Source organism: Aspergillus sydowii (genome assembly GCF_001890705.1).
Source record: "Aspergillus sydowii CBS 593.65 unplaced genomic scaffold ASPSYscaffold_4, whole genome shotgun sequence".
Classification (NCBI taxonomy): Eukaryota; Fungi; Ascomycota; class Eurotiomycetes; order Eurotiales; family Aspergillaceae; genus Aspergillus; species Aspergillus sydowii.
The window spans coordinates 1,781,141-1,795,059 of NW_024467862.1; the positions used below are offsets into that span (position 1 = coordinate 1,781,141).

Genomic DNA, 13,919 nt, shown 5'->3' on the forward strand with positions numbered 1-13,919 from the left:
CTACTATTATTCTCCCTCAGCTAGCACAGAGCAGTATCCGTAGCTGCATGCAAATGCAATAGCGCAGGGGGTTGGTTGGCGGTCGGAATCCGGCCCCGCCCGTGACCAAAAAAAGACGACGGACGGTCTGCAATTATCTTCGCCCTCCTTCACCTCGCCATTCAACACCCTCAACTCTTGCATTGGCCGTTTTCACTATTTCAGTTATCTTCCAAATCCGCAAGTAAGATGCCTCGGTAGGCCATCCCGCCCGGCGATCCCCTCGACCATGCACAATGAGCAAGCGTCCGCTCGACGAGTCTCCAGGTCGCGGTGGCTCTCCGCCGCCAGAGCATATCAATCACAACGGCCTGCTGCCCATCAACGACCTTCTCTCTCCCACGTCCGAGCACCACGGCTCGTCTGCGGGGTCCAAAAAGCCACGCAACTTTATTGCCACTGTGGTGAGCATACCCCGCTGTAAATATCTTCCGGTGCCAAACTAATACGAGTATAGGCCTGTGAAACATGTAGACTCAAAAAGACAAGATGTGACGAGTCAAGGCCCAAGTGCGGCCTATGCAAGTCGCTTGGTCTAGAATGTGTCTACAATGAGCGCAAGACTTCCAAGTTCGTTGCGCCCTCGTCCTGGTACTTTCTAACTATACGGGGACTTGTTGCTGACATCCCCGAAGGCGTGACCATTCGCTCACTCTGATCATGAGCACCCTCCATCGACTGGAAACCAAACTGGAAAATGTACCGGCTAGCGTGCGCCATGAAATCCAGTCATTGCAATCGCAGTTACCTCGGGGGCCTGATGGTCCGGGGGAGATGAATGCCCCCAGCCGCGCCACTCATGCGCCTGCGCCTGCAGCGGCCAAGCATGTCTCTTTAGGGACGCCGCAAACACTGACTCCATCGGGCGAACCGGAAGTGTTCGAGTTCGACGAGCGCCCAAATGCCGTCAATGCAAACGGCCTAGTCTCAATCTCGTTCAGCCAGCATGGTGTTGTTTTGTGGCCCGGCGCACGCGAGATTCTCCCGCAGCGTTTGCTTGAAGCACACGAGAAACTGGGCAAGAACTATGTGATTGACACTGAGATGAACAGGCCGCCTCTGCCTATGTACAATTACCCTTTCCCGCCGCAAGCTGGGGACGATTGGCTAGAGCTTCTTCCGGTGGCGATGATCAAGGGTCTGTCGACTGCGTTCTTCGCTACTTTCAACCCGTTTACGCCTATAATGGATAAGAATTTCTATTTTGCGTTTACGCTAGGTGCGGCCCTTGAAAGCGGTTTTGGGTATACAATGGAGAGCTGCATCGTCTTGAATATTATGGCCCTGGGTTGTCTGGCAGTTCATGCTCACCAGGAGGGTAACTATCCCCTGCCAGGAACGCGAGGAAACCAGTTTGAACCACCGGAGTGGATGGCGGTTGTGCATGAAGAACCGCCTGGGTTACGGTTCTTCAATGAGGCCCGGCGACGTATGGGATTTTTGATGTGTGAAAATGATATTCAGAGTTGTCAATTCTACCTGTTGTCATCGTAAGTACCCATACTTTTGTTCTTCAAACCCTGACTAACCTTTTCAAGGGTCTATTACTCGCAAATTCTACGCCCTATGGATTCATGGGCCATGATTCACCGCGCGGCTACCGGTTGTCTTTCAATCTTGACAAAGTGAGTGCCTGTTTCTTACCTGCTCTAATCTATACGCTAACAACTCAGCCATGATGTCAATTTCGACGAGTGGGAAGGTGACATGAAGTCGCGTGTCTACTGGAACTGCCTCATGAACGAGACTATTCTCGTGCAAGAACTCCACCTCCCTCCAAGCGGCTTGTCACGATTCGAAGAGGTCGTCCCCATCCCTAAATTCATAGGCTTCGAAACCCTCGGCTTCCTACCCTCGCGATTCTCCTCCTCAGCCGAAGACATCGACGATTCTTTCTTCCAATACCACTTCCTCGCGCAGGTCGCCCACCGCATCATCCTTACCCGCATCCGACATTCTCTATATTTCCACTCGGACTCAGGCAACTTCCCTCAACCCGCCGTCAACGTCGAACTCCACCACCAACTCGGCCAATGGCGCGAAAACCTGCCACCGGGTCTCAAATTCCCAGACCCAACTACGGTATCAACAACAACCACCCCACAAACGGCAGCGACCCCTCCAAACCCAATCTCTCCGCACCCACTCTCCTCAGCAACTACTACCACAAACACAAACACCAACACCCGCCCCCTCTCCCCCGCCGTCGCCGTCTCCGAAGCAATGCTCCGCGGCCGCTTCATGATCGCCAAATTCCACATCGGCCGTCCGTATTTATATAAGGCGCTCCGCATCCCATCCCTCCTAACAGACGATGAACTCGAGCAGGTCCGCAGCGGTCTACAAAATGCGATGGATTGGCCGATTATTCTAGGCATATTCCGTGACATGAAAAGCTGCATTCCGATTAAATTTGCTTTCTGCTCTCAGTGCGTCACCAGCCCTACCCTTATTCTATTCTATGTCTCAAGACAGTGTCGAAGAAGAGAGAGTTATGTTCCAGGTAGCTAACGGTTATATATAGGTTCTTCGGTCAGGTTCTTCTCTTCTACTGTATCTCACACTCCCCCGATGCTCGGGTCCGGAGTACGTTGCCTCCTGGCTGGGATCAGTGGAATCAGGAGATGTTAAGGTTTTTAGAGGACTGTGCGATGTATAGTCCCGCTGTCGCGAAGGATCTGGAGCTTTTGCAACTGCTGTGATTCATTTGTTGCCTCTTCATCCGGTGTTTGGCGGAGTTTAGGGTGATCACGGTGTATTTCCATATTCGGTCGGTAGGATTAAAAGGATAGAATGCGTGGCTACGGGATAACCATTGTGGCTAATCGGGTCCGGCTTTAGTATAAAGTTATGCAAAAACAGATGTCATAAATCGTATTATATTTTATACATTTGTTCAGGACATATTTCCCTTTGCTCTGTGGGATCATACAATGCCTTGCATCAGCCACTCTAGCAGGATACTCAATTCTTTGATCCCTCCACCTTCCGGACCCCAGACCTTTAGTCGCTCAATGACTACCCGCACACAGCCAGCCCAACTGACCGGTAGGCTAACGTACTCGGCGGAAGGAATCTCATCGACTTTTGCACGGAAGGCAGCAATAAGGCACAGTGCATGGTTAAAGCGTACTCTACAAGCCCCCCAGCTTCCAGGGTGGCGGAACCACGGGACTTCGTTGTGGATGCGATAAACGGCAAGAAGTAGGGATTCGGTTGCCTTGGTGCCATATTGCGCTGCGAGCTCCCTGTCCAGTGGCGTGTGGATGCAGAGATACAGATATGCACGGCACAGAAGTTCACGAACCTCCACGTAGCGTTCGCGAACTAGCTTTACAAGCTCTGGCTCATTCGGTGGTGGGCGAGATTCGAGCGGCATGTTGAAGCGGAGGGCCGGGGGTAGACATACAACCCATTGATGGAGTTGATCTTCGAGGTGGGAAAGTGTACCTGAGAGGCTTTTTATGCTGGCGATGTCAAGGTTAGGTGAAAGGACGCGGACAGTGTTCCGCACGCGGTTTAGCAACCTCCGCATGGATATCTCTGCCAGATAATAATAGTATGGAGTTGAGTCAAGGCCTGGGCCCGAGGGGCTGTGGGCACTGTTTTCTGGGCTACCTCCGTATGGAGAATGATACACAGGGAAACTAGGCAGCGCAAAAGGGAAGTCGGAGAGTGAGAGATCGGAAGGTGGTAGTTCGCATAGCTCATATCGGACCTCACTAAGGAATGGGTTAGTGGCTTGCAGATTTTCATTTCGGGTATGTCTCGTGCCATTGCGCCGAACAACATACCACTCGGACTTCAAACATGTCCAATATAGACGCTGTTCTAAACCTAAATTATGTTAGCCTTTCACTGAATAGGGCGAGGTGTATCCATACTCTCCTCCTGTGCAGACCTTTCGCCCTTCCCATTTCTATGCTTCATGTTATACGTCTGCCACAACATGGACGCCGTGCGAAACATTTTCCAGCCTGGAATTGGTTCGATATTGTATTGGTACCAAAAACTAGAGGTTGGTCAACAGAAATAAAGTCACCGTAGAAAGACCAACTCACCCAAATAGGCAAAAGCACTGCACTCCCAAGAGTGAATTGTCGAGGTACGCAGCTGATATTCGCTTTCTCGCCATAGAAACATACTCAAGCGATTCCTTCATTCGATTATCAGGAACAGCTATCGTCACATATGTCATTGGGGCACCATAGTCAGGTTCTACGCATTGTACTTCCCTTGTTTCATCTTCGGGATAAGTGCCCCAAATGGCTGCCAGCGCAAGGACAAGCAACACCAGACAGGATGACGCAGACCAGTCGACACCTGTTTCCAAAACATGCGCTATATATGCCTCCAGCTGTCCCTCGTCTATGATGGGATTTTTGGACAAAATCTTGGTCATGAAGACGTCGCGTAGTTCTATGATCCTCCGCGGTTCGAAACTCGGGATGGCTTTGATGCAAGTTTCAGTACCACACTCGCCATAAGAAGGGAATTGATGAAGTGCGGGCAGACCAACCAGTGGGGAAACGATCTTGTTTCTCCTCGAAAGCGAGAGGAGGGAAAGTTGAGACGGGCCTCTCCTGGGGAAATACGGGCCAGCTCAGAATCATGTCTGATCCGGTTATTGGGGTCTTGAGAGTATCATTGCGCGAAATCAACTCCGTGTCCGGTTCCGTAGGCTCGACTGGAGACTGGAATAAGTTGGAGAATTGCTGGGACTGCTGGAAGGGCAGGTTTGGTGGACTGGCAGCTCCCAGGGTGTCTTTGAGCAAACGCTCCTGATTCTCGACCGAAGCGAGGATCTTGGAACCCCATGCCTCAAGTCTAAGTAACAAACGGACATTATCAGATCACGCCGGACGGCAAAAGATCAGAAGCAAACTGACATCGATACCGGATCGCTTTCGGGGTAAATACACGCCACGCCACGTTTTTGACATTTTGCACAGACAGGACGCGCGGAATCACACCGGGTTTTAGACAGCCGGCAAGACTCACATGCCGTCAGGACTCTAGTATGCTTGCGCGGTTTGGAGATACCCGAAGCAGTCTCCATCTGCAATCTGCAATGGGCGGGGAGAAGAGATGGCTAGGCAAGGGGAGATCACTGCGGGGAGATCTCACGTCTCACGAAGTACGAAGTGGAGTTGTGTTAGCCCCTAAGTGGCAGTTATGCTCGTCATGCCATTTAGCCGGAAGAGGACAGGGGCACGCTGCAGACTTGTACCGTTGACATGAGAAAGAGCTGAAGAAGTCAATGCAGGGTGACGGCTGTCATCGGCGGCCATGGTTTATTCTCTCAGAGGAAGGAGCGATCATCGCACCTGCACAGTGAAGCTGCAACGCCCAGGAACTAATTTTCCTCCAATAACCGTCAACCAATCTTGGAGTACAAACTGATTCTACCGAGGCAAGCTCTAAGCTATTCATATCTTCTTTAACCAATTCAGCGTATAGTTAGTAACTAAACGCCTCGCCAATACCGTGTCTCGCCGACTTCGAACCGTCCACGCGCAACAATGTCTTCGCTCGATGTGCCAATTAGCACCTCATACACCCCAGCCTCGCTTTTCCACATGTCTTCGATCTCATCCCAGAAACTCGTTGCGTATTTATCCAGCTTGATATCCACTGCCTTCTCCTCGCCTGGCTGCAGGAATACCTTTTCGAACCCTTGCAGTTCTTTCTGTGGGCGTGGTGTTGGGCTATTGGGGGCCCCCACGTATAGTTGCAGCACCTGCGCACCGGCTACTTCGCTGATATTCTTGATCCGAACAGTTGCAGTTGGAGGGGTTTCCGGTGTGAATCCATCCGGGGAAACTGAGGCTTCTGGTGATACCTCAAAGGTTGCATAAGAAAGCCCGTACCTACACTTCGGTCAGCAATCATCTACGCAATCCTCAGGAACATGATCCATACCCGAACGGGAACAAAACCTCACGGCCAGTCTTCTCATAAAATCGGTAGCCCACATATACATCCTCTCCATAAAGTACTCTTCCGCCGACGCTGGCGTAATTCAGGTATGCTGGATTGTGTCTGGCATCCCTAGGCCAGGACAGTGAGAGCTTACCTGAAGGATTCACGTCACCAAATAGGACATCAGCAATCCCGTGTCCTGTTTCATTGCCTCCGTACCATCCATGTACAATGGCATTTGCCTGGTCCACCCATGGCATTGTTACCGGGGTCCCAGATTGGTTGACGATAACTGTTTTGTCTGCCGCCACGTCCAAGACACGCGAGATCATGTTGTCAATACCAGGAGGAAGGTCCATATGCGTTCTATCAAACCCCTCTGACTCGAAATCTGCGTTCAGTCCGGTGCAGAGAATTGTGTAGTCAGCCTCCCCTGCTGCCTTCACGGCTCGATCGATCATCTCTTCAGCATCCATACGCAGAGAGGCCCCCAGGTTCGCCGCACCGCCGCCGAAGTTCACCATCCCAGTTGTTTTCAGAGTGGCCGTATTGGCACTTCCGTACTCTATTCGAATTTTGTATGTTTGGCCGGCAACTAGAGTCTTCGACCCAGTCTCCTCGATTGTGCCTTTGCCGAAGAATGCAGTTCCCTTGGTTTGCTTAGTGGTGTTGTCGATGATCAACTCGTCATCTATATACAAATTTGCCGTTCCGAACACGGTCAACCCAAAATCCCATACGCCAGATGCGTCACAGTTGAAGTCACCAATCAACGTTGACCAGAAAAGCTCCCTGTTCAGGCCTGGAAGTTTGTAGTCCATGAACTGAAAAGCAGTGGTAGGAACAGGCTCCGTCCCGAGGCATTGACGGTCTGAGCTGGACACCGGCTCGTTGTAAAAGTGAATCACGGCGTTGCTCAACAGACGGTCAATCACGGGGAGCATCCTGTGGGCATGAGCACCCGTTTCATATATGATCTCTGCGTCTGGGAGTGCCTCTTGTACTGCTTCATACAAACTCGATATGTGGTATGGTTTCAAGGCCGCACTACCACCACCAGATATTGCTGGCGATTTGATATGCGATCCGATGAGCGCAATTTTCTTCGCTGTCTTTGGGAGCGGGAGGATACCGCCCTGATTTTTCAGTAGAACCGTGCTATTCGAGCAGAGCGTACGCATAAGTGCCCGGTCGTCTGGATAGTCGCGACCTTTCTCGACCTCTGAGACCTTGGTTCGGCTTGCACGTTGGACAAACTCCAATACCTTGCGGGCTCGTGCATCTAAGGTGGAAGATTTGATCAGTCGTGCCTGTATCGCAGACTCAATATATTTCCCCCTATATCTCGATACTCCAGGCATCTCCAGGTCCAGCCCCGCATTTGTCGAGTCAATCGTTGTATAGGTCCCGTACCAATCGCTCATGACCAACGGGTCCCATCCCCACTCTTTACGAATCAGGTCATACATCTTCTTGTCCTCGACGACATGCTTCCCATTGATCTTGTTGTACGAGGTCATAAGCGCCCCAGGGCTGGCATCTCGCGCGACAATCTGGAATGGACGTAGGTATATCTCGCGGAGTGCCCGAGGTGTCACAATCACATCGACAGCCCGTCGCTCATGCTCCTGGTCGTTGCCGACAAAATGCTTCACTGTAGCGATAATGCCCTTACTCTCACATCCAACGATCATTGAAGCCGCAGCAACACCTGCTAGGTACGGGTCTTCTGAGAAGGACTCAAACCCACGCCCACCCAGTGGTGACCTTTGCATATTTACAGTCGGGCCCAGCCAGCAATGCGCGCCCTTGGCTATACACTCATCCCCGAGAAGCTCCCCAGCACGTTGCAGTAGCTCTCGGTCCCAAACAGCTCCCAGGGCGGTCCCGCAGGGAAGACATGCCGCAGGCACACCGGCGAAAAATTTAGTACCTCGAATGCCATTCGGGCCATCTGTTACCCGTACCGATGGGACATTGAACTCCGGGATTGGATGCGTGTGCCAAAAATCAATTCCTAGGGGCGGTCAGTATAAGGCTGGTTTCTCCAATAGAGAGGGAAAAGAAATTGAAGTGCATTCTAACCGGCAAGCAGCGCGATCTTGTCCTGGTCACTAATGTTCGCCAGAACATGGTCTATATCGAACGTCCGAGTCATGCTAGGCAAAGAAGTAGGTGTAGCTGTTGCAGCGTCAAATTTGTCTCCCTGCGGAAGGAGAAAAGGTACTCCTTAAGTAAAATGACGCGCCCATTGCTGTCCGATAAACTAAATATTTCCTCTCGAAGCGCGGGGATTATTGACCACTGCCCACGTCTGACACCTGGGCTGGACAGTCTCTAGGCGACTTCGGGGATAGACGGCAAACCCGTTCATTGGGTTGGAGAAGCATCCTTGCATCCACCCGCGGAGTCTCCCCGACTCATGTTGCGGCAGTTGAGACGTGGAATCTACGTAGTAGTGGGATTAATAGTAAACATTATTGCGCGAACTGCGCATGGTTTCGCTTCGACCAAATGATTATGGGGAGACCCCGCGCTCTTCGGCGGAGCCGGCAGTCGTGGCTCTCCTTGGTGGCCAAATTCTCCCGCAGTATATCCGATGGGTTTGCCTGCCCCTACAGACACCTTGACTCCAAGAATCGATTAACATAATAATGAACAAAGTTAAGGTAATCACTTTATAATTAATAATTCTCCGGATGAAATGCCGTCTCGGCAATGTTGGCTAGGTCCAAGTTAGTACCTTCTCAGAGGGAAACTCCTTGATAAATATATATATATATCGAGCGGTTTTTAGCGTTTATATATATGTACTTTATTTTCTTCGAACAGGCCTTTGTATATCAAAGAAGGTAATTTGTTGAATCGTATGTCATTCATTCTCTGCATATCAGCCGAATCGTACTGTAGGGGTATGTTCTTCCAAGCAATGCTAGTCACAGTCGCTCCCATCTAGGAAAACAGATATGTATGTACATATATTCATACAGGAGATCTTACAGCTTTGCCTTTCCAGGTGCAAAGTTCGATCCCTGGCCCTCACTAATACCTTCCACAATCTCATCCACACTCCTCAGAATCCACTCATTCCCTTCTTCCCCGGCTAACCACCTAGCTCCTTCTTCACCTTCAGCGTCTTCAACCCAAGTCCCGTCTTCGAGCGCCTTCCTGAGCCCAAACACATGCGAAACCACCTGCGGCCCAACACCCGTCTGCGCTCTCAAGCAAGAAATGGCAACAATACTCGTCCCCACTCGCCCGATATTTGCCCCCGTCGACCTCCCCTGCGGATCAGAAAGCAGAGCTCCGTAGTTCGCATGCAAAATATGTACGGGCAAATCGGGATGAGAGTCTCCCAGCTTCTCAAATAACTTGACCTCAAAGGGTCGGTAAATCGAATCCCAGAGCGCCTTCCCGCGCGCTGAGATCTCCGAGATATTTTGCGGCGAGGGCGCGCGGGTTGCTGTTGTTGAGAGGCCCGAGGCTACGGAGTCCGGAAGCGACGCCCTAAAAGCGTTCAGACAGTTTATCGTTCGGGGAATACCGTTGAAGCTTATGCACTTTAGGCCGACTTCGCGCATGAGTTCGGCGGTTGCGATGCGGTCGGAGGCGGATTGGGAGGATGTGACAAGCTCGAAGAGCGCGGTTAGGGAGGCAGGTGAGTTCATGGTCATCGTTGCGGCTGTCTATTTCAGCTGGCCGTATTAGTTCTTGTCTGGTTTAATATCTTCAGCGAAAGGAGGCGTACCGATAAAGCCAGCCATGAGTGCTGTGAGACATTCTTTGCCTGTGCGGTTTGCTGGATCTTTGCGTAGATGGACTGGATGTTGCGCGGGGCGGGGACCGTGTTGGGCCGCGCGGCGGGGGAGTTGATTAGCGACTTGAGACCGGGTGAGAGTTTAGACATTTTGTAGAATTTCGATAGTCCGCGCGAGAACAATATCTGGGGTGATGCTGGCTTGGGCATCGGTCGGGGTATACTGGGGAGGAGATATTAAGTAGTCGGGCCTCGGCTCTAAAAGTAGACGCCGATAAGAGGCGGATGGAGAAAGTTCCCAGATAGGCATAGTGGCTTCGGCCGCCTTATCGTCAACATGATGGAAGCCCCAGCTCTCTTGTTTTGGACTCCTCTGTACTGTCTGTTGGAACTTGGGAGGACACTGGGAGTTTGGACTTGGAGCGTGATGCTTCAATGATGAGCAATGGATGCTAGTCCTGGCCGTTGCATGTGATGATCGAAAGCAATTTGCTAGTGATGATCTCAAATCACTGAGTCAGGCTTTCTTTCTGCACGCTTTCTCGAATCTGGGTCTACTTCCGTTGTGACGAACATTCCCCTGACCCGTTCCCTGGTTTGGATAGATCATCGCCTGCCGTGCTTCTCGGAATTATCTCATCTCGATTCTCAACTCGACAGGGGCATTTTTGGGTCCACCATGTATTCCACTCCTTGCCGTCATACGGGCTGCATCTCCAACCAAATCGCCATCTCTCGCCTCCACCAAACCTCTATTGTTGTTTAGCGTTGTGATCGACATGGGGTTCGTACGCGAGACACGGCTTTTCTTACAACCGGGCATGCCACTTCGGTTACACTGATGGAGTCTGGAGAATTTCCAGGAATAGGAACACTTGGTAATATGGATTATGGACTAATGGTCCCTTTGGAAAGCATGACCCCGGCACGCGACTCACCGTTACACTTGGCTTCGCGACATATTTCAACCCCGCCTTAACCCAACTGTCTGTCGAGTCAAGCACAGGGGTCGTTCGCCTATGCTTTTCTCTTGTAACGGTCGCCTACCAAGAAGTCCCTCATCTCGCAAACGCGCACTTCCATTGTTTGCGGCAGCAACATGCCTCACCGGCTGTCTCTTGCCCTGCTGGCCGCAGCGGTGCCATACAGCCTGGCCTCTCCCAAAGGCGCCAGTATTGATGCACGCGATTCCGGCGATGAACCATTCTCTCCCCCATACTATCCAGCCCCGAATGGTGGCTGGGTGTCCAACTGGGCGGAGGCTTACCAGAAAGCGCACCGTATCGTGAGCAACATGACACTGGCCGAGAAGGTAAACATTACCACCGGAACAGGAATTTTCATGGGCCCCTGCGCCGGCCAAACAGGTAGTGTTCCTCGATTCGGCATCCCGAACATATGCCTCCACGATTCTCCGTTGGGCGTGCGCAATACCGACCACAACACCGCTTTCCCCCCGGGGATTACGGTTGGTGCTACGTTCGACAAGAGGCTTATGTACGAGCGCGGGGTTGGTCTTGGGGAAGAAGCACGCGGCAAAGGTGTCAATGTACTACTTGGCCCGTCTGTTGGCCCCATAGGGCGGAAGCCAAGGGGAGGTCGGAACTGGGAAGGGTTTGGATTCGATCCGAGCTTGCAGGGTCTTGCGGCTGTACAAACGATTAAGGGGATGCAAAGTACGGGAGCAATTGCCAGTCTCAAGCATTTCGTAGGGAATGAGCAGGAGATGCACCGCATGAGCAGCGTGGTCACACAGGGTTACTCGTCCAATATTGATGACAGGACACTTCACGAATTTTATCTGTGGCCCTTTGCTGAAGGTGTCCGTGCTGAAGTAGGGTCAGTGATGATTGCTTACAATGATGTGAGTGCACCCTCTTTCCTCCAAACGTCTCATAGTCGTTGCTGATATAACTAGGTCAACAAATCGGCCTGCAGTCAAAACAGCAAGCTAATTAATGGGATACTTAAAGAAGAACTCGGCTTCCAGGGATTCGTCGTAACTGACTGGTTGGCGCACCTTGGTGGAGTCTCATCTGCATTGGCTGGCTTGGATATGAGTATGCCTGGAGATGGAGCCATTCCCCTGTTTGGGGATAGCTATTGGGGGCCTGAGCTTTCCCGTTCTATTCTCAATGGAACCGTTCCGGTTGAGCGATTGAACGATATGGTATGTAATGACTCCGGCCATGTTGGCCATATATTAATTAATCGACACAGGCGACTCGTATTCTGGCAACATGGTATAAAATGGGCCAGGATCAGGACTACCCGCTTCCCAACTTTTCCAGCAACACGGAGGATGAGAAGGGTCCCCTCTACCCAGGTGCGCTCTTTTCTCCTGTCGGAGTCGTGAACCAATACGTGAACGTTCAGGGAGATCACAATATCACTGCTCGAGCTGTCGCCAGGGACGCCATCACACTTTTGAAGAACGAAGGGGATTTGCTGCCATTGAGACGCAATGACTCGTTGAAAGTCTTTGGTACTGATGCCGGGGCAGACCCGCAAGGCCTGAACTCTTGCGCCGATAAGGGATGCAACAGGGGCGTTCTCACAATGGGGTGGGGAAGCGGCACATCAAAGCTTCCGTACCTCATTCCGCCACAAGAAGCAATTGCCAACATTTCTTCCGCAGCTGAATTCTATATCACAGACAGTTTCCCTTCTTCTGTTGAAGCCCACGATGACGATATTGCTGTCGTCTTCATCAACTCTGACTCTGGTGAGAATTTTATCACGGTCGAAGGCAATCCAGGAGACAGAACATCTGCTGGCCTGCATGCCTGGCATAACGGTGATGACCTGGTCAAGGCTGCTGCCGAGAAGTTCTCTCAGGTGGTCGTGGTAATCCACACCGTTGGTCCCATTATTCTCGAAGAATGGATCGACCTAGACCCCGTCAAGGCCGTTCTCATCGCCCATCTTCCAGGCCAAGAAGCCGGCTACTCTCTGACAGATGTGCTATTCGGCGACTACAGTCCAAGTGGCCATCTTCCTTATACAATACCTTACCAAGAATCAAACTACCCATCAAGCGTCGGCCTACTCCAACAGCCATTTGGTCAAATCCAAGACTACTACACTGAAGGCCTCTACATTGACTACCGTCATTTCCTCAAGGAGGAAATCAGCCCACGCTACCCGTTCGGTCACGGGTTGTCCTACACAACCTTTAATTTTTCGGAGCCCACATTATCGACTGTTACCCCATTAGATAGTGTTTACCCCCCGTCTCGCCCATCCAAAGGCTCAACACCGACATATCCCAATACCAAACCGGCCGCATCTGAAGCTTCCTGGCCAGACCACTTTAATCGGATCTGGCGTTACATTTACCCATACCTCGACAACCCCGAAGGCGCCGCCGCCAATTCTTCCAAGACATACCCCTATCCAGATGGATATAGCACAGACCCCAAGCCCCCCTCACGAGCTGGTGGTGCAGAGGGCGGTAACCCCGCTCTTTGGGATGTTGCATTTTCTGTTCAGGTAACTGTCAAGAATACAGGCCAGCGGCCCGGCCGTGCGGTTGCGCAGTTGTATGTTGAGCTACCCGACTCTTTGGGGCTCGATACCCCGAGTAGGCAATTAAGGCAGTTTGAGAAGACGAAGGTCTTGAAGCCTGGTGAGAGCGAGACTGTTACGCTGGATGTTACGCGGAAGGATGTGAGTGTTTGGGATGTCGTAGTGCAGGATTGGAAGACAGTGGTTAATGGGCAGGGTGTGACGGTGTACATTGGGGAGAGTGTGCTTGACCAACGGGTGAAGTGCGAGGTCGGTGGAGAGTGCTCTACACTGTAGATTCTTTGTATTTCAGCTTTAATTATAATATAGTAAATCCTAAGGGATGTGGGTTCAACAACCGGGTATGGTACATAGTGTTTATGCCAAGAACATGCAAATAATTAGTAATATGCATAACTTAATTAACTAACCCACCTTATTCTTTGCCCGATGGAGCATTTCAACTTCCGAGTTTCAAACCCCCAAAGACGAGGAGTACATCACTCGACCTGATTCAAATGCCTGAAGCAGGTTATACCAAGGGAATGAGCCTGTACCATCCGCTCTTCAACACCTAAGCACAGGATCTCCCATCACAGAATACCGCTAGAATGCAGGGTTTCAGTATGTCTATTTCGCCGCCTCGCAAAGCTTCCCCAACGCAAAGCTAACCATGATATCTCTCCCACAGATA

At 51.4% G+C, this 13,919-nt stretch overlaps 5 protein-coding genes across 5 annotated transcripts; 2 read left to right on the plus strand and 3 right to left on the minus strand.

The window, feature by feature from the left end:
* Nucleotides 1-89: 89 nt before the first annotated feature.
* ASPSYDRAFT_915353 (putative C6 finger domain protein) lies at nt 90-2,853 on the plus strand. The gene is made up of 6 exons (XM_040852502.1): nt 90-443; nt 497-609; nt 675-1,529; nt 1,578-1,664; nt 1,713-2,468; nt 2,564-2,853. Exons 1-6 carry the CDS (start codon nt 276-278, stop codon nt 2,739-2,741), a joined length of 2,157 nt encoding a protein of 718 aa, XP_040703784.1. The 5' UTR covers nt 90-275; the 3' UTR covers nt 2,742-2,853.
* Nucleotides 2,854-2,965: 112 nt separating this feature from the next.
* On the minus strand, nt 2,966-5,098 carry ASPSYDRAFT_149802 (uncharacterized protein; the record flags this gene model as incomplete). Its single annotated transcript, XM_040841947.1, has 6 exons — nt 2,966-3,761; nt 3,834-3,876; nt 3,924-4,051; nt 4,101-4,491; nt 4,559-4,866; nt 4,929-5,098. 6 exons carry the CDS (start codon nt 5,096-5,098, stop codon nt 2,966-2,968), a joined length of 1,836 nt encoding a protein of 611 aa, XP_040703785.1.
* Nucleotides 5,099-5,506: 408 nt separating this feature from the next.
* ASPSYDRAFT_149309 (uncharacterized protein) lies at nt 5,507-8,119 on the minus strand (the record flags this gene model as incomplete). The annotated part of the gene is made up of 3 exons (XM_040841889.1): nt 5,507-5,909; nt 5,962-7,978; nt 8,047-8,119. 3 exons carry the CDS (start codon nt 8,117-8,119, stop codon nt 5,507-5,509), a joined length of 2,493 nt encoding a protein of 830 aa, XP_040703786.1.
* An 838-nt stretch (nt 8,120-8,957) lies between these two features.
* On the minus strand, nt 8,958-9,868 carry ASPSYDRAFT_150607 (uncharacterized protein; the record flags this gene model as incomplete). Its single annotated transcript, XM_040842022.1, has 2 exons — nt 8,958-9,647; nt 9,710-9,868. 2 exons carry the CDS (start codon nt 9,866-9,868, stop codon nt 8,958-8,960), a joined length of 849 nt encoding a protein of 282 aa, XP_040703787.1.
* A 458-nt stretch (nt 9,869-10,326) lies between these two features.
* Nucleotides 10,327-13,683, plus strand: ASPSYDRAFT_915968 (beta-glucosidase). Its single transcript, XM_040852514.1, has 3 exons — nt 10,327-11,582; nt 11,637-11,888; nt 11,939-13,683. The coding sequence occupies exons 1-3, from the start codon at nt 10,818-10,820 to the stop codon at nt 13,520-13,522; spliced, it is 2,601 nt and encodes an 866-aa protein (XP_040703788.1). The 5' UTR covers nt 10,327-10,817; the 3' UTR covers nt 13,523-13,683.
* Nucleotides 13,684-13,919: the final 236 nt, after the last annotated feature.

Bases quoted from the DNA above. Each gene is read 5' to 3' on its own strand.
- ASPSYDRAFT_915353 (XM_040852502.1), top strand. From the start codon at position 276: ATGAGCAAGCGTCCGCTCGACGAGTCTCCAGGTCGCGGTGGCTCTCCG. The intron at 1,530-1,577 runs GTAAGTACCCAT...AACCTTTTCAAG, and splicing joins CAATTCTACCTGTTGTCATC to GGTCTATTACTCGCAAATTC. The intron at 1,665-1,712 runs GTGAGTGCCTGT...CTAACAACTCAG, and splicing joins TGTCTTTCAATCTTGACAAA to CCATGATGTCAATTTCGACG.
- ASPSYDRAFT_915968 (XM_040852514.1), top strand. From the start codon at position 10,818: ATGCCTCACCGGCTGTCTCTTGCCCTGCTGGCCGCAGCGGTGCCATAC. The intron at 11,583-11,636 runs GTGAGTGCACCC...TGATATAACTAG, and splicing joins TGATGATTGCTTACAATGAT to GTCAACAAATCGGCCTGCAG. The intron at 11,889-11,938 runs GTATGTAATGAC...TAATCGACACAG, and splicing joins TTGAGCGATTGAACGATATG to GCGACTCGTATTCTGGCAAC.